Source organism: Neopsephotus bourkii, unplaced genomic scaffold (genome assembly GCF_033783945.1).
Source record: "Neopsephotus bourkii isolate Nb327-2 ecotype Australia unplaced genomic scaffold, CSIRO-AGI_Nbou_v1 NB_1767, whole genome shotgun sequence".
In the NCBI taxonomy this organism is placed as follows: domain Eukaryota; kingdom Metazoa; phylum Chordata; class Aves; order Psittaciformes; family Psittacidae; genus Neopsephotus; species Neopsephotus bourkii.
In genome coordinates this window covers 11,971,577-11,999,459 of record NW_026902241.1, presented here as the reverse complement: position 1 = coordinate 11,999,459, position 27,883 = coordinate 11,971,577, and the positions used below count along the sequence as shown (strand labels likewise).

The 27,883-nt window shown below is 41.1% G+C and overlaps 1 protein-coding gene across 1 annotated transcript; it reads right to left on the bottom strand.

The window, feature by feature from the left end:
- Positions 1 to 96: 96 nt before the first annotated feature.
- On the bottom strand, positions 97 to 27,645 carry TSNAX (translin associated factor X). Its single transcript, XM_061378844.1, has 7 exons — positions 27,520 to 27,645; positions 25,462 to 25,569; positions 21,540 to 21,654; positions 19,771 to 19,901; positions 3,526 to 3,653; positions 775 to 1,877; positions 97 to 692 (listed from the first exon to the last, which is right to left on the bottom strand). The coding sequence occupies exons 1-6, from the start codon at positions 27,533 to 27,535 to the stop codon at positions 1,506 to 1,508; spliced, it is 870 nt and encodes a 289-aa protein (XP_061234828.1). The 5' UTR covers positions 27,536 to 27,645; the 3' UTR covers positions 97 to 692; positions 775 to 1,505.
- Between the last annotated feature and the right edge of the window lie 238 nt (positions 27,646 to 27,883).

The window sequence follows — 27,883 nt, the reverse complement described above, 5'->3', positions numbered from 1 at the left end:
GAGTGAAACTTACAAGTCCAGCCTTGCACAGTGGGAAACTTGCACCATTATCTACTGCTGGGACCAACAGGCAAAAGGACCAGTACAGGCAGTGACTAGTTTTTAGAATTTATTGTAGAAAATAATATTTAACAGTAGGAAAAAAGCCACTCCTTGTTCAACCCACCATATATTGCTTTATGTGGAAACAATGGAAAAATGTGATAGAAATGTATTTACCCATTCCTGTCCATGTGTCAGATAGTCCCAGCTATTCAGGACATGCTCATGGGAAAAATATTGGCACTATCACAGTATATGGAAGTGGAAATAAAGAACATGCAGTATTTTCAATTACAGTTGGGAGGCCTATTTCCTGAAGTCTAAAGATCATGTTGTTTTATCTGTTTTCCTTTAGCATAATGTACATTATCAGACTTTCATAACTTCAGACACCGGCAGAAAGCCCTGATTTTTTGCCAATGGTGACATACCTCAAAGATAAATGTGGAAGTCAGAATGTCTGTCTTATTTCTGTTTGCAATTTCCTTTCCATAGGAACATGCACATGATATAGTTCCTGCTAACAGATATTTAAAGCTTGGCTCTTTCCCACTTATACCAGTTCAACCCCACTGGAGGTCCTCAGGGCAGCACAAACAACGGAGAACAGAATTCCAATGCCACAACGCGTTTGTTTTGGCCAAAACCTGCTACTTGGAAAGTGTTATGCTTTTGTCTACAGCCAGAAAGATGTCAGATTCTGCATTAAACCCTATTACAAAAAATGCAAACCAATATATTCCACAATTTTTTTTTTGTGGATTTTCTAGTTCATGTCAAAACCGTGAAGTACCAGAGTTAACTTGAACAAAGCTCAATTTAAACAGAGCCCCAAAATAACGAGTGCACAGCAGTATTTACCTGGTGCGATTAGCTTCACTATCAACTGGCAAAAAGTTGACCTAGTTTCAGCTTCATTTGCAAAAGCATTAATCAGAAAAAACTTAGTTACATGGCACCTTTGAGACTACCTCAGTTTCAAGGCAAGGGATGAACTTACACATAGATAGGTGCATTATTTTAGGTATGAGTATAGAACCCAAATACTCAAAAAACAGGTCAGCAGAAATACATGGATAATGCTAAATAACAGTACCTCACCATTTTTATTCCACTGCTGTGCTTGCCAGAAACTGTTAACAACAAACACAACAGTCTGAGGTGACTCACAAGAAGGACAGTCACTGGTGTAGAGTGCAGTGGAAATTCTGGTAATTCTGAAGAAAGATACAATGGAGCAATACAGGAAATTCCGAACTGAAATGACAAAGTCAAACATTTGTTCTCTTGCACATCAGAAGTATGTTCAGTTACAAATTAACCACTGCAAACAATATTCTCTCAGATAAAACTACAAATGTCTCTACCTAAAAAGCTTTGAGAAGAGTCGAAACCCCACAGACCATAACTAGAAAGCCTTCCCTAAGTCCTCTCTCCTTCTGCGTTGCAACAGTCTCCTTATTTTAAGGAAGACCATCATCATCAATCAATTCTGTTTTGGTGGAGAACACATCAGCCAGCATGTGCTTTGGGATTTCAGATCCCCGTACTTTTAACGTATAGCAGGCATTCTCTACTTTTGCCAGACTCTGTTTCAAGGTATACAGCTTCTTAGATACTTCGTAAGGTCCAGTGTTGCCAATGAAAGTAAAACCATCGTAAATCTGACGTAAGAACTGGCTCAGTTCAAAAGGTGTGTCTATGTCACCATTTCCAACGCTGCTGATGCACAGCCGCATCAGCTCTCCAGTTAGATCAGCCACTCCCAGCAGGTAATCGACAGGTGTTATCTTCAGGCTCCAAGTATGCGGTTGTTTATCATGGGAACTGGAGGTCTGAGGACAGGACAAAGTCCAGTACAGAGAGACATGAAAAAGCAGCCTATAATGGTTCAAATACACACTGACTTATCTGACATAACTGGTAATTGAAAACAGTCTGGAAAATTAAATTGCATGGCACTTCCACACAGTCTGATTTCAAAAGTACGAACCTCCTTCCAGCATACCAGAAGGTATGAAAGCATCATTTCCACTGGAAATGAGATTTCCATTCTAGCAAACATGATAAACATACCCTGCTACTACCATCTTTATTTGAAACAGAATTATCACATCTGTGTAATAACATTTATTTCCAGTTGCTTTTTTTACTTTTTCTTATTTTTTGGCTGATAGGTCTCAGCCTAATAGATTTAAATTTCCCCTAAATGGTCTATCCAAAGCTATCAAAGTATCAGCGTTAGGAAAACCAATCATATAATTTTGCAGTAGTATCTTGAATTTCAAAATGTATCTTCTACCAGAAGCTGATAGGTATAGCTCTTTCAGATGTATTTTAATATCAACTGAACTCATCAAAATAGCTAGAAAAATACTTCATGAAGAAAACTCATCACGAAGTTACAGGTTTGTTCCTTTATCCAAGTTTCCAAAGATTTTTATAGCCAAAATATTGGAATGTGGGAGACAACACAGGTTTATTGCCTGTCCCTTGCTCCCACGCTATCCATCGAAAATCATTAATCTGGTCAGAGGCCTGTACGCAGGGGTTAATAACTCCACAATTTGTTAAAACAAGTGTGCCACAATAGGTTTCCCTCTGGTAAGAACAAATGAACTTACGCTGAAAACATGGCTTCTTTGGAAATATCTTACCAAGAGAATGAAAAAGAATCAGAAGTGCTTTACAGCAGAATCTCTTCAACAGAAGCAGACTCAGAAATTCATCTCAAGCTGTGCATTACTGGACACTGCACATGTACTGCATGGGCATTTCTGTGTATCACTATAAAATTGCCTTTTGTGCTCTGTCCACAATCAAACTGAACCCTGTTCACTGTGATCAGTGGCAATAGTTTGTCCCTATGCAAAAAGTTCCATTTAAGGCAGGGCAGGAGTATTGACAAGCCAAGAAACAGCAGATATGGTATTGGGGGTAAGGTATGATGGTCCTCTGAGGGAAAGCATCAACTGCAGGAGGACTACAAAGGAGCTAAGACACATGTACATTTTAACAGAAGGTGAATACAGTGCTTTCTGTGACTAGTTCAGTACCAGCAGTAAGATTTCATTCACAGAGTTCATCCTGCCTTTGATTCATTTGTTACCCCCAGCTTTTGCTACATCACTATTACACCAGTATAGTGATACTTATCAGCAGGCCTTACACGCAGTCCCAGACATTAAAAATCCCTCCTCTGTATTTGTTTGCTGGTATTTCACTACCCGGGATCCTTCCCTCTACCAGGAGTTCAGCTTGCTCTGAGTAAGAAGGATGTGAAATTTATAAACTTGTATCCCACAGATTTAGTTTACTACTTGTCAGAATAAAAAGTGTGTTTTGAACAAGTCAAAGTCCACATGTATATCTAATATTATTCCTCTAACTGGCCTTATTTAATCAGATGCCAAAAAAGTGACTAAGCTTACTCATTGCATTTCCATTCCACAAAGATGTTTGTCACATGAGAAACATTTTTACCGTGTTTGTTGTTTCTTCTCTGTCTTCTGCTGTAAATATTAGTTGTTTGTTGATCTCTTGAACACTAATCAAAGAGCGTGTTTTGATAAAATACTGAAATGAGACCGCCTCAACGTATTCCTGAAGTCCTGCAAAAATAGCACAATTAAGACAGTTAATTCAAACTTTCCAGCAATGATGCATGCTCACATTATTTATTTTTTTAGAAATCTTTTAAGTGAGACTATTTTAAGGTTACTAGCGAGAAGTGAAAACTAAGATAACCCAGAAATAACACTGAAACATAATCGAACATAGCATGCTTCTGAAGTACAAAAACCAGACCAAGAGCACAGCAGATAAACATTTTCAAGTTTTTACTCCAACTGCATTTTTCATTCAGAACCTGCTGTAATTCAGCATACAGCATCACATTACTCTCAGAAACATACTGAACAGCAGCTCCCCATGATGTCCCTCAGAGGTCTTCAATGGGACCAGTACTGTTCAATACCTTCATCAATGACATAGTGGGATCAAGTGCAGCCTCAGCAAGTCTGCAGATGACACCAAGCTGAGTGGTGCAGTTGACAAGCCTGAGGGGTGGGACGCCATCCAAAAGGACCTGGACAAACTCAAGAAGTGGGACCATGTTTAACAAAGTTCAACAAGGGCAAATGTAGAATCCTGCATGTGGGTCAAGGCACTCCCCAGTTTCAATACAGGCTGGGGGATGAAGGCATTGAGAGCAGCTCAGAGGAGAAGGATTTAGGGGTACTGTTGGATGAAAATCTGGACATGAGCAGCAGTGTGTGCTTGCAGCCAAGAAAGCTGACTGTATCCTGGGCTGCATCAAAAGGAGTGTGACAGCAGGTCAAGGGAGATTGATTCTGCTCTGCTTTTGTGATATCCCACTTGAAGCAGTGTGTTCAGCTCTGGAGTCCTCAGCACAGGAAAGACATGGACCTGTTGGAGCACACCCAGAGGAGAGCCACAGAAACCATCACAGGACTGGAGCACCTCTCCAGTGAAGATAGGTTGACACAGTTGAGCTTGTTCAGCCTGGAGAATAGAAGGCTCTCAGGAGTCCTTATTGCAGCCTTACAGTACCTGAAAGGAGCCTACAAGGAAGATGGGGACAAATATTTTAATAGGGCCTGTTGCAGTAGGATGAGGGGTAATGGTTTGAAATGAAAAGAGGCTACATTTAGACTAGATATAAGGAAGAGATTCTTTTACAGTGAGGGTAGGGAAACACTGGATCAGGTTGCTCAAATTGATGGTGGATGCGCCATCCCTAGAAACATTCAAGGCTGGGCTGGATGTGCTTCTGAGCAACCTGATCCAGTTGAAGGTATCCCTGCTCATTGTGGGGGGGTTGGACTAGATGACCTTGGAAGGTCTGTTCCAACACAAACAGAGCTTTTAAAAGACAGCATTTGTATGATGGAGAGTGCAGATTAGTATTTCACAAGTCCACAAAGGCACAATGCAAAGAACAAGACTGCAGATAAATCATAAGCAGGTCATATCACCTACCAAAACCCAGCCATTTCCAAAAGAAATTTCCTTTGTTTCACCTTAATAGCAACAGTAGATAATTGTTAAAATGGCATTTCCCACTTCTCTATTTTGTGGTAATTAGTGAACAGGCTCCTTAAAACATGCAGGTTGGAACTTACCCTCTAAAAGCAACGGATTTAGGGGAACAAAAGGAATTGGTGTGTTGGCAAGGAAATAAAAGATGGGATAACAAACGTAGCTTGTACCAGATCTGTATGCCATCTGCAGCCACCTGTCACAATTACCTCTCGCTACCTACTTGGCAGATGGTGATTTTCTGTATGCATTACTGCAAAGGTGAGATCTAAGAAAGAGTCTGAATGTTCAGACAGCGATTTCACAGGTTGTCAGTTTTTCCTTATGTGCAGAGAGCAGATCGGGGAAAGCATGTGGGAAAACTTTGTAAGCAGAAAGCTGAAGTTGGCACTGTTGGTGGAAAAAAAAGCAGAATCAAACCTGGAACAAACAGCCAGGGTAGGACTAAGCTAAAAGAAGTTCTGAAGACAAAATCAATGCACGTGGATCCCTGACCTATGGACAGAGAAAGTGCCAAAGGAGAATAATAAAGGAACAGACTGCAACATGACAGACATGCCTCTAACAGAGCCATTCTATGGTGATGGTGTTACTTCAAGAGAAGCAAAGAGGTGATACTGTCAGATCATGCTGCAAGGATTAGACAACAGTTTTGGCAGTGTGAAAAGTGAGAAAATGTGGACACACCCAAAGGTACCAGAAGCAGAATCCTGGTTCCATTAAAATAATCTTACAATCCTCAGCTGGCCTCCACAGGGCCAGGACACCCATCATATGGAGATATGCAAGAAGCAGCAAATTTAGACACCATCTGGATCAAAGAAAAAGTCTAAATCAAAGAGAACATATATTTGAATAACAGACGACGGTTGAAATACCCCCAAAAACTGGAGGTAACCTCAAGGGAAAATTCAATCGTAGGAGGCTTTCCAAATCACAGTAAAGGGAGAAGTGACCTGCATGTTCTCCTTTACATATGTATTTGCAAGGTGAGCAGGGGCAATTCAGAACGGCAGTTCAGCCTGCACCCTTCATGCTTCCATACAGCAGCATTTGGAAAAGCTGAATAAACATCCGGCAACCAAAGCCGCCCTCAGCACTGCTGATCACAAATCAGAACACACACAAGGCGCTGCAAGGCCAATTAAACACAATAATTTAATCAACTGAATTAAGATAAAGTATTCAGGGAACAAGCAATAGAGAACACTAGATAAAAGCTACTCAGGATCCAAGTTAAACAACTCCAGAAGCTGGGGAGAGGTCTATTTCATCACCTTTCCCAACTTAACCCTCTGATGTGACGCAACCAGTAACCCATTATGAAATTCTGGCTTTTTCTGTGGATAAGCTGGAAGCTACCAGACATAGTGGCACTTGACAACATCTATGAGAATCCCGCTGCTATCTGTGAAGAGAACAATCACATGTGAATGATCGATTCGGCATTTTCTCAGGATCTCAGAGATCAAATCAGCTTTCAAGCTTTTTGCTAAACAGTTCTCTTGATCAATCAGAATTTCCAGTTTCAGCTCACTCCACTTCAATGCTTCTCCACACATTTTGTCCTTTTCCAGGGCATATGTTTTGCTCCTTTTTTATATATTATAGAGGCATACTTGTATGCATGTATACATAAGCATATTTTTACTTCCTCCTGCTGTCCTGCTGTAGCTGTCATATTCCACTCATCTCCTCACTCCCATTTAATACCATGTGAATGTTGCACACACAGTCGGTCTGGTGTCTCATTTACTGTCACTGTTTCACAATGTGGGAATTTGTCTCCTACTATTTCCAAGCAAGCCTCACAAAGCCTCATTTAAAGTTGTTCCCATTACAGACTGGTAACAAATCCTGGTAATAACTACTCTGCAAAAAAACATTCATATTTGACTACTCCCCTTCTCCCCCTTTTAAAGCCCCCTCCTAGAAGTAGTTACAACTTCACACTTCAGTGACCCAAGACCTTGAAATAAGGTGTTCTCACGTGTAGGTAGAAGGATGTTTAAACATACTATGTTTTGGCTTAATGGTAGGACATCCGCTATTTTCAGCAAACAATCCCCAAGGTGAAAAACCCCATCCCATTTCACTACACCATCCAACAATACCTTTCCCCTTATGCTGTTGTTTTGGATTTATTCCAAAACTGGCTTATTTATGGATTGCACTGCCAGTAATGGAATAGTTTCTAAGACTGCCTTTTATGTATTTTTTTTCTAGTACACAGGCCAAAAATCCCAATTAAAAGCAGTGCATTATTTCTACCAGCACTTCTTAAAATTACAGATGAAGGTAACAAGTGCTTAGGTATTCTGATATTTTACTACATTTACCAGACATAAATGGCTTGTGCTAGTGAACAAGTTACAGTGTCCAGTGTAACAAAGCCCTTCTATATTTTGAGAACTTACTTTACCTAGAAAGTTGCACTGAGGTATCTTCTGAGCACATGTTGTCTATAAAGGATGTTTTGCGCCTGAAATTTTGTGCATTTTTGACAGCTCTATCAGCTGATATTCAAGACATTTACCCTAATCTCCATATGCAAGTTCTGAGAAAGTACTGTTAAGCCACTTCTCGAAGAACCTTAGCAAAAAATCAGGTTTCTTTGAAGAAACAAGTCATTGGGGTGCTCAATCCAAGAGTCAAATGAATGCATGAGAGTTAGGAAAAGATAGTTCTACTTTAGAAATGAGCAAAGAATAAAAATTCCTTAATTGCAGCAGTCAGGTTAGAGTAAAAAGAACCTAATTCTATCCAAGATGTAAATGCAGACATGCACAAAAGTTTTAACCCAGAATGAGGGACGAAACAAGAGGTGAAAGTTTCCTCCTAAATTGTGGTCAGTGGCTCAATATCCAGCTGGAGACCAGTAACGAGTGGTTTCCCTCAGGGATCAGTGCTGGGACCGGTCTTGTTCAACATCTTTGTCACTGACATGGACAGTGGGATTGAGTGCGCCCTCAGCAAGTTTGCCGATGACACCAAGCTGTGTGGTTTGGTTGATACGCTGGAGGGAAGGAATGCCATCCAGAGGGACCTTGACACACTTGTGAGGTGGGCTGATGCCAACCTCATGAAGTTTAACCATGCCAAGTGCAAGGTCCTACACCTGGGTCGGAGCAATCCCAGACACAGCTACAGGTTGGGCAGAGAAGAGATTCAGAGCAGCCCTGTGGAGAAGGACTTGGGGGTGCTGGTCAATGAGAAAATGAACATGAGCCAGCTTCAGTGTGTGCTCGCAGCCGAGAAAGCCAACCGTAGCCTGGGCTGCATCAAAAGGAGCATGACCAGCAGGTGAAAGGAGGTGATCCTGCCCCTTTACTCTGCTCTCATGAGACCTCCCTTGGAGCATTGTGTGCAGTTCTGGTGTCCTCAGCATAAAAAGGACATGGATCTGTTGGAACAAGTCCAGAGGAGGGCCATGAGGATGATCAGGGGACTGGAGCACCTCCCATATGAAGACAGGCTGAAAAAGTTGGGGCTGTTCAGCCTGGAGAAGAGAAGGCTGCGTGGAGACCTCATAGCAGCCTTCCAGTATCTGAAGGGGGCCTATAGGGATGCTGGGGAGGGACTCTTCATTAGGGACTGTAGTGATAGGACAAGGGGTTAAAACTTACACAGGGGAAAGTTTAGATTGGATATAAGGAGGAAATTCTTTCCTGTTAGGGTGGTGAGGCACTGGAATGGGTTGCCCAGGGAGGCTGTGAATGCTCCATCCCTGGCAGTGTTCAAGACCAGGTTGGATGAGGCCTTGGGGGATATGGTTTAGTGTGAGGTGTCCCTGCCCATGGCAGGGGGGTTGGAACTAGATGATCTTAAAGTCCTTTCCAACCCTAACTATTCCATGATTCTATGATTCTAATTTTTGCTTACTTAATTCCCTCCTTTAAATTATCTGTTCAATAGTTAAAATATGGTTTAAAATGGATTTCATACCTTTCAGTTCCTGATGTTACCAATCCCAGTGCTACTTGCCATCTTCCCAAATAAGGTGCTTCTCTCCCTATTTCTTCCCAAACTCATTTTCCTTCTATCCCTTTGTCCTCTTTCCTTCCTCTTTCTCTGTATGTTTTTGGTCACAGAGCAGCCTGTCCTGATGGTTAGGATATTAGCGATAACAGCCTGTGGTCTTTTACCCTCCTAAACCACACAGCAGGTAACACAGGCCAATAACAGCCACTAGAAAGATAGTAGGAAAATACACAGAGCAAGTTTCTTCCAGGATCACTAAATGAAGGGTGGGGCACATTTACAGGGTGAGTCATGTGAAACTACCCCTTTGCAAATTCATTGCAAAATCAAGAGCACAGCCACAGATCTATTTTATCATCATGTTTAGGCTGGCAAGTTACATTCTCATTAAAGAAACACAAACAAACCACTTCAGTGCAACACCCCCAAAACCCAGGGGAAAACAAAATAAATCATATTATTTTGGAAATCCCAAAGACAAACCAAAGTTAAACTGGAAAGCTGCTTTTACTAAGCTCTGCAGGATATGGGGGGGGGGGATTTCCCACTTCTACAAGCATATTGATCAATGAAGGGGAGAACTAGTAAAATAATCAGAAAACTAACCTGATACATCAACTGAGACAAATACAAGCAGGAAGTTTAAAAGCATTAATACAGAAATTAAATCATTCTGCTTCAGAGTTAGCATCCTATTAGGATGAAACCGACAATTCACAGCTCAGTCTTTTCCATTACAGTTCTCTCCAGACTTGGCAATGATTCCTTAATTCACAAGTGTCTTTCCATGCATAAGTGATAAAAACTTAAGTAATTAAACAATCAACATGCTTTGTTGATTGTGAGCATGAAGTCAAAGGTTAATTTTATACAGAAAGAGCATAGAGCCAGCTATCCTCAGAGACAGGCATGCTCTGGACATCCTGTTGTGAAAGTTGCTTGAAAGAGTAATTTGATAAAACTGATTTGATAAAATGGGCCTCACAAATACAAATAAAAGCACTAGAGCAAATGTCCATAAAAAATTACAAACTGGGGGAGAGGGAAAGGGAGAGGGAGAGAATCTGTTTCTATTCACGGAGTAATACTTCAAAAGCTGTGTCACTACAGCAGGTAGGGTTACGAGTAGTCTGAATTTTTAAGGGAACTGGGGAAAGAAAAACCACAGCTAAGTCCAGATCCACAGAAACAAATTGCACAATTTTCTCAATCCATTTTTGGAATTATTTTAGTGATCAGTACAAACACAGATGTGAATATGTCAGGAAAATTTAGTTTAAATAACCCTGAACTGATTATGAATGGAAAATAAATTTTCAGAAGCATATCACATCTAGCAGTGATTTGTCTAAACTGCTTCAATATTATATCGATTATTAAGTTAATGCAAATTTCTAGTATTAAGCCCTGAATGCGTTATTGATTACTCAATTGCTAGTTGACACATCCATGACCACCAAGAAGCTCTGTTCCCTTCTAGCTGCCTGTGTTGAATTGACGTATTTCAGATGCTGACATGTTAATATTGTTTGCACTTTGTTTAAAGGTGAATACACACCAACTTTAGGGAAAAAGGTAATCCCAAATTAGTCTGTTTTCCCAGTAACTACAGCAACAAATAGAGGTCCCCTATTTAATAGGCACAGATGCTTGTGAGAGTTCAGTTATTTCCCCAAAGAGGCACAAACCCTCTGCAGTATACAGCAAATATTTTAATCTCTCACTGCAGAGAACAGTATTATCAACCCTTTTTGTTACTGTTATTAGAAATATGAGTACATATGAGAAATGCTAATTTGCAGGTGACTCATTTTGCTTCTACTTGAAGACCTGAGGGATGTACCATGGCTACTTTTGTAACCAAGTTTGTTGTTCTGAAGGGTTTTGGGGGAGTTCTGTTTATTCATCCCCCAATCTAGTAATTCTCAAGTGCAGCCTATGTTCTACAGAAGTTCTTAAAAAACAAACAAACAAACCCAAACTATTCTTGTGAGAAGTAGTCTTCCCCTTCTCTTTGACTACCTGCAAGGGCCTTGATATTTGACAAAGAGTTTTAAAAGTCATTCATCTAGAGGGCAAATTTTACACTACTAACAGTGTACACTCGAAGGCAAGTGTTCAAGATACCAAAGAAAGGAAGCTCTGACTCAGCCAGGAAGTTCAATGATCAAAGAAGGAAGGGCAGCTAACACAACACAGCTTCTTCTGTTCAAACCCCAGTGAAAGTTCTCCTCAAGATGTTTCCATTCAACAGCTCCAACTCACTAGCATGCCAGAAGCACCAAGGGTGGACATTTATCTTCATGAATGTAAATCTGGTGAGATAGTTAAAAAGTACATCACTACTCACCAAACCCCATTTCTCACCACGTGATGGCAAAACAAAAACCTCATCACCATGGGCTATACTAGCTGTTTCCTGGAATGCAGTTCCTCTATGACACATTCTCCTGTGTGCTTTTTAACCAAACAAACAAACAAAAAAAGATTCAAAGATATTTTTTTCTTGGTCTCCTCTCATATTCCACCTGCATTTGGTTCTTGTAAAGGCTGGAGAGCTCTGGTCTCTGAATGACTGCTGAGAGGGCTCGAAAAAAACCCTGAGCGAGAGCACGAGGACTCGTCCCTTTGCTAACTATGTAATGAATTAACAGACAATGTCACTAGTTTCAGACTGTGATGTAAATAACTGCAGTATTTGCCATAACAGTTCTGCAGGACTTTAAAACAGTCAGGTCTTAACTGGAAAACTTCAGTAGCAAAAGACAATCCTTGTTTGGCCCAATCCACAGCACCCATCTTAAAGACTGTAAAAGCTTATCTTACGGATTTATGCTGCCCTGACTCCTGCTGAACTTACAACTTTTGCTGAACTCAACAGCTCATTCAGGGATCAGCTGATAATCAATGCTCACATAGTGCATACCCTGCTTGCTCATGTCTCAATTCACATTCACACTCCCAGGGCTGTTTTAAGTTTCTGTGCCTGGTCATACAAACTCTGCAGTAGAAAGTAAGAAGTTCTGCAGTTGCTGATTTTTCACATTCCCTGGAAGAACCTAGAAAAAAGGCATGAACCAGAAATAATAAAAGGGTAGTAAAATGCAACAAGCTGAAGGTATCAAGTTTCACATAAGCAACTTGCACTGAAGAAAATCAGTTTGACAAAGTCTGTTGGCACACTTGGTGATGCGGGTACACCAGAGAAACAGAAAAAGTAACAAAACACGGAAACAAAGAAATTAACTAAATTATATCTGATAAATACTAGTTTATTCACTGCAAATTCTGTTAATTTTCCAGTATAATCGGGAAACTTTGTTTCCATTTCTGGCATTTTACCTCTCACCCACAACAGCAGAGATTAACTTTAATTCTTCAGTCACATCCTGTTCCTGTGTTACTATGTTTTCCCACCATCTTGCAGAAACCTGATTGCTTCCTTCATGCTTTCCTTTCAAGTTTTAGGTGTGTATTCAAGTCTTTCCCTGGGTGAGACATTCACAATTAATGACACCTTCCTTACGCAGTAGAAAAGCTTTTCCTTTCAATGGCAAACCTATAATTAAATATGCTGCCTATTTTTATCAGTTTTTAAACCTTCTTACAGAAAAAAATGTCCTAGTTCTACTGTTCCTGATGTACGAATAGTTCGTTACCTTGGTATTATTTCAGAAATACACAGGTGTCTACAAATACAAAGGTATCTAGCACTGCTTGAGTCTCCACTGTTCTTTCCATTTCATGAGTAAAAAAGTTAAGAACAAAAAAACACGGTAACACAGAAATCATTACGTGGATAGTTCCTTTAGTTGGTGTTCCGACTAAAATCCTTCATACAATACCACAAAAAACCCCAATATTACTTAAATAATCAAATTACTTAAATCTGGCCTGCTTGGACGGACTTCATGCATCTCCAGCGCATTTCTTACAGCATCATGTATGGTGGTCCTACATACTGTAGTTAAAAACCAGTAATCTAGTACAACTGAACTATTTTTCATTCATGCAGATTTATATGGCTGTGTTCAACCCAGCAATGCAGTTTGTTGCAGTATGATTATACACGCCTAAAGTGACTCTAAATGGCATAAGGCAGGGGACAGAAATAAGCTCCATTATATCATTCTCTCGGAACAGAAATAGTGCCTGCACAAGATAAATTATGTGCGAGACTGCGTCAATGCTGAACTTTTACACAGAATTCCCCACATCAGCAGCAGCAGAAGCAGTCACAGAGCAATAGTTTTGACAAGGTGCTGACATTTTACAGTCTCGTCATCTAATCCTATTGAGAGCAAGTGCAGACATGATAAAGAGCTAATGAGCTTCTCTGTGCACACCACTCCACTCACCACTGCCGCTAGCTCAGGCACACAGCAAACAGAAAGGTCAGCCAACAATGCTCTAGTTGCATCTACTATCATCATCCTACACCACACTACTGAAAAAGCCCCAGAAGACTTACGGGCTCCTCATTTCGCATTCTGTCTATCAATCAGCTGTGAAGATAATACCACACCTACCTCCTAGCAGAATCTAATGACCTCACTGTAAAAACATCAACACATAGTTAAAATCATCACTCCAAGAGATTTTTCGGTCAAGCTGCGTGTTATATATATAACATATGTAAAAAATTATATATAAAAAATAGTTTAACACCTCAAAAACCTTAGAATTCTCTCACATGTCCTTATTAAGGGACAAAAACAAATTAAGTCTCCAGATAGCTAGAGATTTCATTTTTTAAAAATCATGTTAAAAAGGTACTCCATTCAATCCCACACAATGCCTACCTATAATGTAAGTCTCAACGTTTCCTTCTGCATTACACAAGTTTCACATATATGCAGCACAGATTTAGAACATGCGTAGAATAATTCATGATTAAATCCTAACATAGAATCACAGAATCAACTATGCTGGGAAAGACCTTTAAGATTATCAAATCCAACCCTTAGCCTAGCACTGCCAAGTCCACCACTTTACTATGTCCCAAAGTACCACATCTACACATATTGTAAAACATCCAGGGATGGTGACTCCACCACTTCCTTGGGCAGCCTGTGTCAGTGCTTGACAACCCATTTGGTGAAGAAGTGTTTTATAATATCCAATATCCAATACCTGGCACAACTTGAGACAATTTCCTCTTGTCCTATCACTTCTTACTTGGGAGAAGGGACCGACACCACCTCACTACAACCTCCTTTCATGTAGTTGTAGGGACTGGTAAGGTCTCCCCTGAGCCTCCTTTTCTCCAGACTAAACTACCCCAGTTCCCTCAACCATTCCTCGTAAGACTCATGCTCTGGACCCTTCACCAGCTTTGTTGCTTCTTTGGACATGCTCCAGCACCTCAACGTCTGTGTTTCAGTGAAGGGCCCAAAACACAGTATTTGAGGTGCAGCCTCACCAGTGCAGAGTACAGGGGGGACGATTCCTTCCCTAGTCCTGCTGGCCACACTATTTCTGATAGAGACCAGGATGCCGCTGGCTGTCTTGGCCACCTGGGCACAAGCTGGCTCATGTTCAAGCAGCTGTCGACCAACACTCCCAGATTCGTTTCCTCTGGGCAGCTCTCCAGCCACTCTTCCCTAAGCCTGCAGCACTGCAACCCAAGCACAGGACTCACCACATGTTGTAGGCTTGTATGTATCTTGTCTTTAAGGCTCATGCAGATCTTTCCTGTATACTACTGGTATTTTCCTTAGTATTTTAGAGTTAAATATACATATATAAATACCCAAACACACATAAATACATATATAAAATTGTGGACATTTTTTTCCTCCCCTTCATAAATTTATACTATGTTTTTCAGTCCCTTTCTTGAACAGTGTCTCACAGCAATTTTAAAGGAACAGTTCACATTTCCTCACAGGATATATAAGGTATACACTGCAAAGTGGGGCAAAGGAGCAGGAATTCTATATTACAAATAGTAAAGCTTTAAAAATATCAACAAAGCATAACATTCTAACATAACAAATGAAGAGCTCTGCATTAAAAAAAGACTTCATTATTTCAGTATCTCTTTGTTTGCTTGTTTAATCATCCCCTGGGACAATCTGTACCGTTAAGAAACGTGTAGAAAACAGTCATCAGTTTTTGTTGTTGTTCAATTAGTGCTATACTCAGTGTTTGAGCTCATGCAAGTGTCCTTAGGGGAAATGTCCTGCGTGCCATTAGCACTATTCTTAATGAGGGAAAGCATGAAAACTCCTTTAGTGCTCTGCCAGAATTGTTTTATCTTCAAGTCAAAAGAACAACTGCTTGGAGTAACCCCAAAAAAAGCATTTAACAATTACAAGTGGCAAACAATATTCCCAAGCATTATACTCATAGCACTCTTCTATTTATAGGCTAATAGTTATTATACTGAATAAAATATGTATTAGGCAGCTTTATTATACAGACAGTCATGATTCCCCAGTTACAGCTGGTATGATGGTTCCATTATAAGCCCAGTTTTGATCCCTTTTACTCTTTCTGTGAGAGGCAGGGTGGGGAACAGGAGGATGTTTCATGTTTGGTTTCAAGACAAAGGAGAATATTTTTAGGAAGTTTGAGGTTAATTGGATATGCTGCTTTTGAGATATGGGACACAGGCGTTTCTTTATTCTTTTTTGAAGAAAAAAAGCAGTGTAATGGCATGTTTTTGTTCATAATTTAACTAGTTCTCCAGAATTTCTTTAAAATACCAAATTAGAATTGAAAACTAGGTGAAAGGAAGTTCAAAACTTACAGCTCTAGGAAATACATAATAGACAAAAGATCTAGCACTTTCCCTAGCTACATTTATTTTCTAAAAGGCATACAAGCTTTTTCCATTATAAGAAAAGCAAAGCTACAGTTAAAGAACACTGGACTTAAAACAAAAACTAAAACATTCTTTAACTCTTACCACTGTTTCCCTTCCAATTACAGTTCTTCCTAAAATGTGGGGGGCAGGGAGAATAAAGCATTCTCTCTTGCAGTTGCTCTTTATCTAACTGTTCCCTCATTCTTCATGTTTCTAGTATTTCTATCTCTGCTTCATAATCCTGACATCAAGCATCTTCACATCTCTCATACCTCCTTGATCCCAGCTTCAGCACGATCTAAGACCTACGAGTATTTGAGCCTGCATATTCCTATTTTTTGCCACCCCAATGACTAGCTGGAGAGCAGAGAATTTAATGAACAAAGTAGGAGTAAAGTTCTGGCTAAAAGTTCATATTTGTCACACATACAAGCTCATTTAAACAATGCGTAAAAGCATTCCCTGTATTCTCAGGGACATACACTTACGTTCTGACACATACCCTTACAAAACAATGGACATCAGCTGGCACAAACTCCCTTCATAGAGGAGCATCATATTGAAGAGCTAGAATTTAAGCAGACACTGTGGATGACCTACAGAAATGGGATGAAGGCATCTTATTTCAGTTGGATTTTATACGCAGTCTTTGGAATGAGGCAAGAACTGCCTAATTACAGAAACAATGAGGAAATTTCAGAGCCAGGCAGTATTATATAACCAATGATATTCCACCGACTTGCCACCTACTCATGTCACACGAAAAGAAGGAAGAAGGTGGAAGTACAGCTATTCCCAGTTCTAATTCTAGAAACACAATGGGGGCTGCGTATTTCTATCTTTTTAGTTCTGTCCAAAAAACCACAAAGTTCATGCATTTGTTTGAGACGCTCCACACCTAACTTCTGGAAAGATGAGCATCAGTCTACTTCTTTCTCCTTATTACTTAATATACTAATACCTCTTTGCTTTCCTTTCTTTTCATCTAGAAAGGTCAGTAAGATTCATTCTCTTAAGTCGTCCTAAGACTGCGGTAAGAAAATTCTTAACCTCTATGACAATCTTGCTCCAAGCCTCATGCAACTGTTATGGATGTGCTCTTGTGGATGTAACTGCATGCAGCTGTGAAGGACGTGAAAGTCCTGGAAAGGATCTAAAGGAGGGCAACAAAACTGGTAGAAGGGCTGGAAGAAATGTCCTATGAGGAGCTGCTAATGACTTTGGGCTTGTTTAGTTTGGAGAGGAGAAGTCCGAGGGACAACCTCATTGCTTTCTACACCTTCCTGAGGAGGGGAATTGAAGAGGGAGGTACTGATCTTTTCTCCCTGGTACCCAGTGATAGGACACACGGGAATGGTTCAAAGCTGTACCAGGGGTGGTTTAGACTGGTCATTAGGAAGCATTCCTTTAATAAGGTGGTGGAACAGGCCTCCTTGACAGATCAATGCTGCAACTTGTCAGTGCTTAAGAAGCATTCGGACAGTGCCCTTAATAACACGCTTTAATTTTGTCAGCCCTGAACTGGTGAGACAGTTGGACTATGTGATCATTGTAGGTCCCTTACATCTGAAATAGTCTATTCTCCTCTAAATAGCTTTGCAGCTGTGGAGGCATTGAGTCATCATACACCTGCAGCAGGCCTCTAACTTCCTATAGTAGAGGTCTGTAGTAACCTGGCCTGTTCTACAATGGACAAAAATGTTTTAGTCATTTTAAGAAGCAGAGATTTAAAACACTGAAGGAAAGTTTTAGAAATGCTGAACTGTTTCAGACTGCATATTTTCAGTTGTTTTCTAAAGAGTTTATTCAGGTCCATTTTGATGTTACAGGTATCTTCATGCAAGTCAGAGATTGATTATGCAGGAGAGTCAGTGTAGCTGACTATGTAGGAATATTTACCAACCACACAAGACAAACCTGAATGGAAATGTTTTCATTAATTTCGTTACTCTTAGGTTGCTCTGGCTAGCTTCAGTTTACATATCTTTAATAAAAATTATAAATACAACTTTTCAGGTTAGAAAATAAGTATTTTTAAAAAAAAGAAAACCAGCAATTTATTTTTTAACTCACAGGAGGGAATCTGGACAATCTGGAGGTAGAAACTTAGCATCAGGTTTGCTCACTTACTTTATAAGACATGGGTACACACAGAAGTTACTGCACAGTAAGTTTTCATATGTCTGCTATGTAGGCAGGCACAGTCTATTTGCAAGCTATTTCCAGGTAAGCCGGCCCTCAGCCAAAATAGATAGGTATGTCTCTTTGAATTTACCCATACAAAGCCATGTACTAAGAAAACAGAGGCAACTCAGGTGAAGCAGCTGATGCAGGGTAACCGGTTACCACACACAATTTTGCTCACATGGCAAAGCTGACAGCTTGTATCATGAGGTCTCACCAAGATTCATGGGGCAGCAGAATTCAAATGATGCTGTTCGATAGATAGCGTTATACAACTTGCACAGGACTGCAAACTTTAGGGATTATTCAGACAAGATTTACAAGTTTCAGCGAAGCTTTCAAAAATATTTGTTCATAACACAAAATGCATGGATTTTCAGCTTTCATAAGCCGTACTTAGAATGAAAATCAAAACACATTTTCAGTATGTCAAGATACAGTATACTTGGACTAGGATTGCTCATGGTTTGAGGTCATAACAGCATCAAGTTTTGAATTATCTCTTTCTTTTCACCTCCTCAATTACAGTACCAAGCTACATATAGCACAAGATGCACACAGTTTAAGTGGCTCTTTAAGAGCAACTACTTGCATTTCATTTGAACAACGCAATGCACCACAGGTAAGAGAACTGCGGAAGTGAATCAGAGCTATGAAGACTAGCATGGCAAGCTCCTTCTGGTTCAGAAATGCCCAAAACAAGCTTTCACTTAAGAGCTGTCTCACCCTTCACCAACTTACGTTTGTGTAAAACGTAAGTTAACCTGCGCACTGTTTGTCTTGTAAACTACATAGATATATTTGCTGCTGATCTATCAAATCAATCCTATGGACATTTCAATACAAATCATTCAGTGCAAATCTTCAGGTCTCCTCAGCTGAATAAGTCTTTCCTAAACAAGGAAAGATATATAGGAGTCCAATATGTTTAAAATGAGGCTGATAAACACAAGACACTTTTACGCATAGGCAAGATGTCAAAGAAGCAATTACAAGTTTTACTTACGTGTTGCTGAAAACAAGATATTACAATTTTAGGTAGGATTCAGATGGTCAGCAAAGATTCGGCAAAGAAATATGATTTGACAGCAAGAATCATGAAAGCATTGGGATTTAGTATCTGAAGGATGTTAGTAAAGACTGCTATTTACAGAGAGGAGAAGAAAAAGATGTGATTGAAACAGTATAAACTCAGATTTAATGCTTGCAACACAGAAGCAGAAGCACATTCCAAGTCTTTAGAAGGAAGAAAATGCTAATCTAAGGATTTTAATTCATGAACTTTATCAACTCAAAATGCGATCATTTCACAAGCCAGTCACTCCCACTCTCCTCCCAGACACTATAACCCTTCAGGTGGGGTAAATGCTCCTAACTCAGAGGAGAGCGGCCAGTACATTTGTTAGAACTACTCCCCCCAACTTCAGTTTCAGTCTGGGCCCAAATTTCTCCAAATGCAGTCTCCAATTTAAATCTTTGCTTAACTGCAATGATAAGCTGACTGAAGGGCAATAGCCTCTCTAATACCAAAGCCAATTTTGCTAACAACAAAGATTAATCTGAGTCCTGATTTATAAGCATAGAAATGTGACACATTCAGACCTTGCAGCATGAAGAGGAACCACTGCTACTTAAAGGTAAACTGAGCTTAGTGCCAAATAGCACACTTTCCCTAATTTAAAATAATATACCTGGAGATATAGCTCTGTGGAACTGATACACGTCTTCTCCAATCAGTTCTTGTGCAACCTGCTTAATCTTCCGTCGAACAGCATCTAGTTTTACTTCAGATTCATTTAATATTTCTTCCCCATTGGGAGCACTGCAATCAGAAAAGATAAACTGAAAGAGCAGCTTTCAAAAAATGAGCAAACAGTCAAAAAAAGCGTATTACACGCTTTCTTTTACTAACCAGTATATTTTCAATGGCTTCAGGAAAAAATCAAAGCTGATACTGGAATGAGAAACAGTTTAACTTCCATTAATACCTACTGCAGATGCCAAAAATCTGTACATTCTTACCAGGAAAATAATCAGCCAGCCACACAGTTCTGGTAGCATGATGTTTATTCCAGATGAGAATTTTAATTATTGCTTAAGTAAGAACAATGAGAAACATGTGCAAAGGTTTCAAAAAAGTATTCAAAAAAAACAGCAGTATTTGCAGAAGTCCTTCAACCTCTTAAAAAATAAATCAACATTTTGCAATACATGACCTACTTCTATGTGTGATTTTTTTATTTTTTTTTTTAGGAAGTTATTATGGACTATACTATTCAGGATCAGCTGAAATATTTGATTCATACTCACAATATATACTTGGCATTTAAAGTTTAATTTATCTCCTTTTCTTTAAACTTCCCCCTCCCCACCAAATAAACTATATGGTATATTAGTTTACAGTCTGTTTAAGGAATTACTGATAGACCAGTCTCAAGGAAAGTTTTAAAAGCAAACAGTAAAGTTTACTGAAAGTAAAGCCACAATAATAGTGAAAAGCAAAGAAGGAAATAAAAATACAGCAGAGAAAGCCTCCACTCTCACAAAACCAGGAATATCTTACAAAACAGGAATCTGGAATTCGGAGTAAAGAGGAGTGCTTTTTATGTTTCTTTCCTCTATCAGTTCCCAGCTACCTAGCCCCTGCAGTGGGAGTAGCTATTTACAGTCAAGGTTGTAGCACTTACTGGAATTGTCACAATGCCTTTTTGAGAACAAGCCCAAATTAAAAAGAGGGTAACTTCATAACACCTATTTATAACTGTTACTACTATGGTCACTATAAATAGTTACTAATACAGCAGAATGCATTGATAAGTAAGAAAAGATAACTAGAACCACATGGACTGGAGAGAACTGCTATAATACATAAGACCCCTGTTTGACACATAGAGTTAAGGATTTTATACAGCAGGCTATGCAAAGTTTCAAATTTTCCTGTTACTCTTCTAGCTTGTATGTGGCTTCCAAGGACTGCCTGGAGGCTCGTAAGAACACAAAACATACAGAAGCTCAAAACTTCACACAAAAGCCTCTTAGGCTGCAGTATTTACTGAAGTAAACAGAACCCAGGTCACCTCCTCTTTGGGTTGATGACCTGGGGTGGGACTACAGCAACCAAAATGGTGAAGTAACTGCAAAGGCAACTAACCTGAAGGAAGGGTACATGCTTTTCTCTCCCAGTTTGCTGAAAGCTGGAAAGGTCTCTTAAGCTGTTACACTCTACTACTCTGACCCTGTTTAATACATCAGTAAAACCAACCAAGAAACCTGTACCTGCATCTTTCATTCTCTAACTGGAGTGTGCATTCGCTAGCTCCCATCTACCCAAAAGGATGTTTATGGGAAGTTAATTAAATTCCTCTCAACAGAAGAGTGCAGCTATTAATCACAAATACAGAGAACACTGCAAGGCAGTTTCTAGGTTTCTGTGAACAATTTAATGCTCGATACTACTCACCTGATAAACCTGTGGAGCAGAAATATCGTTCTTTTGCTTTCAATAGTTATATCACGACTGAGCTTCACAAGCCGTTCATATTTATCATGCCTGGTGTCAAGCTCCTGCTGAAATGCTGCAGAAACAATCATTACAGGAACAAGCGTGGTTATCACATGTATACAGCACAGGAGAAGAGCAGACAGCCTGGGCTACAGTAACTGCTTATAGGCCCCAGCCCCACCAGCCTTTACCACTTTTCCCCCTGGTTGCCCTTTCCCAGGATCGGCAGTGCGGCTGCTCCTTTGTGTAACATGTCTGCAGAAGCCACCGCTGCCAGAGCTGCAAGTCAGCATTAATACTACTCTTGCTGAATAAGTCAGGTTTAAATATACATCAACCCTGACGATGCTTTAACACAGCCCAAACGATTTTAGGGTAAAATACTTGTTTTAGCTAGTAAACCTATCCTGTGATACTGCTGCTCAGGAAACTGACTTAAATTTTCACCCAAATTCAGAAAGATAAATTAAAAAATAGAACCGTACAATCATTCGTAAATAAGATTCATCAGTCCTTAAAACCAACCAACCAAACAAGGCATTTGACCAAGGCACACACACTGTTAAAATGCACCATTTAGTAAAGAGGTTGCATTTTACATCCCAACTAGACCTGGCCAAAAGTCAAATACATTAATATCCCTAAGAACTAAAGGTTCTAAAGGTACTAAAGCAAAACAAAATCACAAATAAGATTTCTGACTTATTGATGTAAATTCTGTCTAACCACAATGAACACAAAGAACAGAGGATGTGTATCTGGTTATCACAGTCAAACGTGAATGTTTCACAGATACTATTAACATTTTATAGACAATTATTCCACTAAATAAACCATTAATAGATACTTAGAAGAAATCTAACACATTTCCTGCATAACTGTCTCAGGTGTTAAAGTGTCTGTATGAGAAGATGGTGAAACTGAGCTAAGAGGTTGAATTTTTAAAGGGTCTGACAAGAGAGTATCCTTCGGAAAAAGCACAGCAGTTTGCTGACAAGAACAGTTTAGATAAAGCTACAAAAGTCACAGTGTATCTCATCACTTTGATAAAAACTTGGTTTCTCTTATTTTATTCTATACTCACAGAATCACAGAATCCCAAGGGTTGGAAGGGACCTCAAGAGATCATCTGGTCCAACCCCCCTGCAAGAGCAGGGTAACCTAGAGTACATCACACAGGAACTCCTCCAGGCGGGCCTTGAATATCTCCAATGTGGGAGACTCCACAACCCCCCTGGGCAACCTGTTCCAGTGCTCTGTCACTCTCACAGTAAAGAAGTTTTTCCTGATGTTAATGTGGAACCTTCTATGCTCCAGTTTACACTCATTGCCCCTTGTCCTATCAGTGGGCATCACTGAAAAAAGCCTAGCTCCATCATCCTGACACCCACCCATTAAATATTTGTAAACACTGATGAGGTCACCCCTCAGTCTCCTCCAAGCTGAAGAGACCCAGCTCCTTCAGCCTCTCCTCATAAGGGAGGTGTTCCACTCCCTTAATCATCTTTGTGGCTCTGCGCTGGACTCTTTCAAGCAGTTCCCTGTCCTTCTTGAACTGAGGGGCCCAGAACTGGATGCAATATTCCAGATGCGGCCTAACCAAGGCAGAATAGAGGGGGAGGAGAACCTCTCTTGACCTACTAACCACACCCTTTCTAATGCACCCTAGGATGCCATTTGCCTTCTTGGCCACAAAAGCACATTGCTGGCTCATGTTCATCCTCCTATCCACCAGGACCCCCAGGTCCCTTTCCCCTTCACTACTTTCCAGCAGGTCAGTCCCCAGCCTGTACTGGTACATGGGGCTGTTCTTCCCCAGATACAAGACTCTACACTTGCCCTTGTTGAATTTCATCAAATTTCTCCCCACCCAACTCTCCAGCCTGTCCAGGTCTCGCTGAATGGCAGCACAGCCTTCTGGTGTGTCAGCCATTCCTCCCAGTTTAGTGTCATCAGCAAACTTGCTGAGGGTACACTCAGTTCCCTCATCCAGGTCGTTGATGAACATATTAAACAGCACTGGTCCCAGCACTGACCCCTTAAATCTTATGTCTGACATGGAGACAAAGACCACCATTGTCTCCACCTGGGGCTTAGAAGCACTTCTGTAGTAGAAAGAGTGGATGTCTGAAAAGATGAATATATCATGTCCCTTACATCATTTCTGAAATGCACCAAATGCTGCTGATTGGATCTCATGTGAAAGGAGGGAAACAAGTGTTTTGAATCTGAACTAATGGCAACCTTATGACAAATCAACATGCTTAAGGGTGAAAAATTAAAATACAGTTGCTCTACTCAATTCAAGCACAAGTGTATGTACATTATCCAGTATAACAGTTCAGGGGTCAAAGTTAACAATCTGCTGAGCTAATTTACACAGGAAAAAGAAGAAATATCTGCTTTAAAGAAAGCAAGGGAATTACGTGATGTTGAAGTACCATCTAGAACAGCCATCCAACTCTTACTCCTTCACTGTCCTTAGCTTCACAGAAAATAGTCAGGATGGGGAAAATTTTACACCAATAATTAATCTGTTTCCTTCCTTCTTCTGTCAAGACTTCTTATTTCTGAAGTTCAGCTTTGCCTGCTTATGGCTTGTCTAATGAGAAATTTCAGCTAAATTTACTGGAGTTTAAATCTGGTTTTGTGCAAAACCCTATAAAAACAGTTTGGTTGGAGGGAAGTTTACACTTGCTTATTTAAAGAAACTTAAATACAAGCTAATTTATAAATGCACACAATTTGAACTAAGTGTCTACATATAGGTCTGCATTAGTGTCCTGGGTTCAGCAGTAGCAGTCATTTTTCTCCTTCTTAGTAGATGGTGCAGTGCTGTGGTTTTGACTTTCAGCCTGGGAACAACGCTGATAACACCGATGTTTTTAGTTGCTGTTCAGTAATGTTTACTCTGAGCAAGGACTTTCTGAGTCTCATGCTCTGCCAGGGAGGAGGGGAAGCTGGGAGGAAGCAGAGACAGGACACCTGACCCAAACTAGCCAAAGAGGTATTCCATACCACAGCACATCATGCCCACTATATAAACTGGGGGAGTTACCCAGAAGGGCGAGATCACTGCCCAGGTCGGGCTGGGTATCGGTCAGCAGGTGGTGAGTGGCTGTATTCTCTTCCCTTGTTACTTCCCTTATCATTATTATTATTGGTGGTAGCAGTAGTGGTTTGTGTTACACCTTAGTTACTGGACTGCTCTTTTCTCAACCGTGGGAATTACATTCTTACATTCTCCTCCCCATCCCTCCGGGAGCAGGGGGGAGGAAGGAGAGGGAGTGAGAGAGCAGCTGCATGGCTGACTGATTTTAAACCACAACAATTAGTTAGCTGAACTCTTATTTTTAAAAACTGCATGTATGTACAGCTACCAACTCACAAATCAATGCATCCAGAAGTACATTAAAGTAGCTTAAGTCATCTATGCACCAGAGCCAAGGTCAACAGCTAAGAGCCTTCTCAGTGTCCCCAATGGGAGCTATTTCCTCCTCTTGTCCCCATGGCTCGGATTTTTCATTACACTTCTGCAGATCTTAGTTTTCTGCCACCAAAGGACACTGTCACCTGTTGTCTGGCTGAACACTTGCTCAGTTTGCTTAGCACCACATTCAGCACAAGTAGGGTGAGGGAAGAGCAGGCAGGATGAAAAAGGAAGCAAATCATGAGTCAGGTGGAGCTCTGTGAGACCCCACTCTCAGGACTTTACTGCACAAGAAGCAAAAAGCCAAGCTCTAAATGTGGGAAGCAAGAGTCCAACCAGTTTCAAGCTTCTCCTGAGAGAAGCTGGTTTATTCCATCACTAAATACTAGTTATTTCCTAGCAATTTCTACACCACATTTTTATAATGTGGCTTTCTGAATGCTTACTTACATTTGAAAGATGTCATCAAAGCTGAAGATGGAGTAACATTCTCTTTTTCCTCTCTTTTCTGACTGCGTGGAAAATTGTCATGTTTTCGTTTTCTGAACCCACCCGATCCTATTAATAGAACACACAAAAATGTATTTTAAAAATAAAAGTTTTGCCAGAGCATAAGCAGCATCAGAACACTGTCTTAAAGCATTCCCAACTGTAACCATATTTTACAGGATCACATAAGATAAACTAGATGAATCTTATTAGCAAGTAATGTCACCTTCATGTTAGCTTCTTCTACCACATTCCTCAGGAAAATTAGAAAAAATCCTACCAATTTTAATGGACAAGTATGGTAGGATTCCAAGTGCCTTTTTTAAAAAATTTCCTTTGTTTTTTTGGCAAGATCTTCACACCCTTTCGTGTTTCCTTTCTGTAAGGGGATGGCTGCATGGAAACCCTTGTCTGAGCAAAAGCCTATGGATTAGACATTTTATTTTTCCCCTTTTTTCCCTTTTAATTATTTTAAATATTCAGCTTGACCAGAGTCACTGAAATGCTTCCAATACTTATTTTGTGTCATGGGTCTTCAGTAATCAGAAAAAGCAGCAAGGCATAATTTAAGTAAACTACCACTAGCCAGGTATGCAGGTTTAGCTCTTGCAGTGTAGCATCTTACATTCTGCCCCTTGACTAGCTTCTTCTCTTACCCTCACCCAGATCTCACCTCTCTTGTACTGTGTTTTACTACCAATTTACACCTTGTACTGTTTCTTCCTTTTGTCCTTCCTTCACCTAGGATAGACTCACCGTACCATTCAGTGTTTTACACATTCCTCCCTCTTGCTACCACTTTCTTATGACAGCCATACACTCTCTGTTCCTAACAGAGGCCACAATTTGGCAAACTTACATTCAAGCATACCTTCCTGAATATGTGGAGTGCTCTCAATTTCCTTAAAAGAAGAACAAAAGGAAGCTACTTAAAAGTTAGACGAACACTGGATTTTAAAATGCTTCCGTTTAATTGTTTATTATCCCAAAGCAAAGCCAGAAGTGGGCGTAGTTACTTTCTAAAAGAGGAAACTGAAAATCATTTTTTCCTTCTTTTCTGTTAGGACACAAGTTCAGGGTTTTGTTTTTCCTGTAGCAGCTGAAAACATTACAAACACAGCCCCCGAAATAGTGCAGAGAATTAAAACTCTGCAGTATTCTTAAAGTTGGGGACATCATAATGACCTACAGGAAAAAAGCAGGCCTTCCTGAAGTGTGTGAGAGAAATAGAGAGAAGAGGTCTACAGAGTAACTCCACAACTTGGGTACCAGAAAACCACAGACTGCAATAATTTAAAACTTGATTTTTTTAAAGTAAAAATGCCAGCTTCCTTGTTGCAGAGCCTACTTTGTGGCTGAAGGGAGGGAGTGACTGCCTAGCTAATCAAGCACACATGCGGCAAGGTGAATGCTGTGTTGCTGGAAGTTAGTTACCATTACAAGTACTATACGGGTCTAATACACAGCTTTTAGCTGCAGCAACCACTTTTTTGCCATCAAGGATGATCTCTGAAACTACATTCACAGCCACATCCACAAGTCCAAGTGGGAAGGCACTAACACCTGTGCAGAAACCGCCTCCCTAGGTGTAAGGGCAGTTTGCTGACACAGCCGAAGAGAACCGCTGCTCACAGCAGAGGCTCATCCTTCCGCCCCTCCCAGCTGCAGGGCATCCCCGCTTTGGCCACCTCCAACTCCTCCTCACGCCTTCTCTACTGTCGGCTCAAGGCGCTTGAGAGGCCCCTTAGGCCCAGCTCAGCCAACGGCCCCTGGACCGCCCCTCGGCGGCGACAGGCGGCGCACGGCCCGCACGCCTTGAGGGACGACCGCCCGCCCATTCTCCTGCGCGCCGGGCGGCGGCAGCGGCCCCGCTCGGGCGGCTCCGGGAGCCGCGGGACTCGCGTCGGTCCGGCGGTGGCTGTGGGCGCACTGCGCCACGCACCGAGGAGCCGCCGGCTCCAACCGCCTCCAGGCCGGGGTGTGAGAGGGGAGAGGCACGCGCGCCGCCGCCGTCGTCACCTTCCTTGCCGCTCATCCCGCTGCCCTCGTCGAGCCAGGCCGCGTACCCCCGGCAACCCGCTGCCTCCCCGTGCGCCGGCAGGGCCTCGCAGCAACGCCCCAGCGGGGTGCCAGGGCAAGTGCCAGAGGGAAAAACGCCACAGAGTCGGAGCACGCCCGCCCCGTCGCTCGCGGTGTGGGAGGCGCAGTGCGAAGTTGCGGAGGCGAGGGGAGTGATATCGGGCGTCGGTACCCGCGAAATAGGGGTAACGCCGACGCCAGGGCTGTGTTTTCAAGCAGGCGGCTGTATGGGCTGCTAGTCTGAGACGCCGCTGTAGGGCCCCTCGAACTCGCGGCACGACGGGACATGTAGTGCTATGGTGGG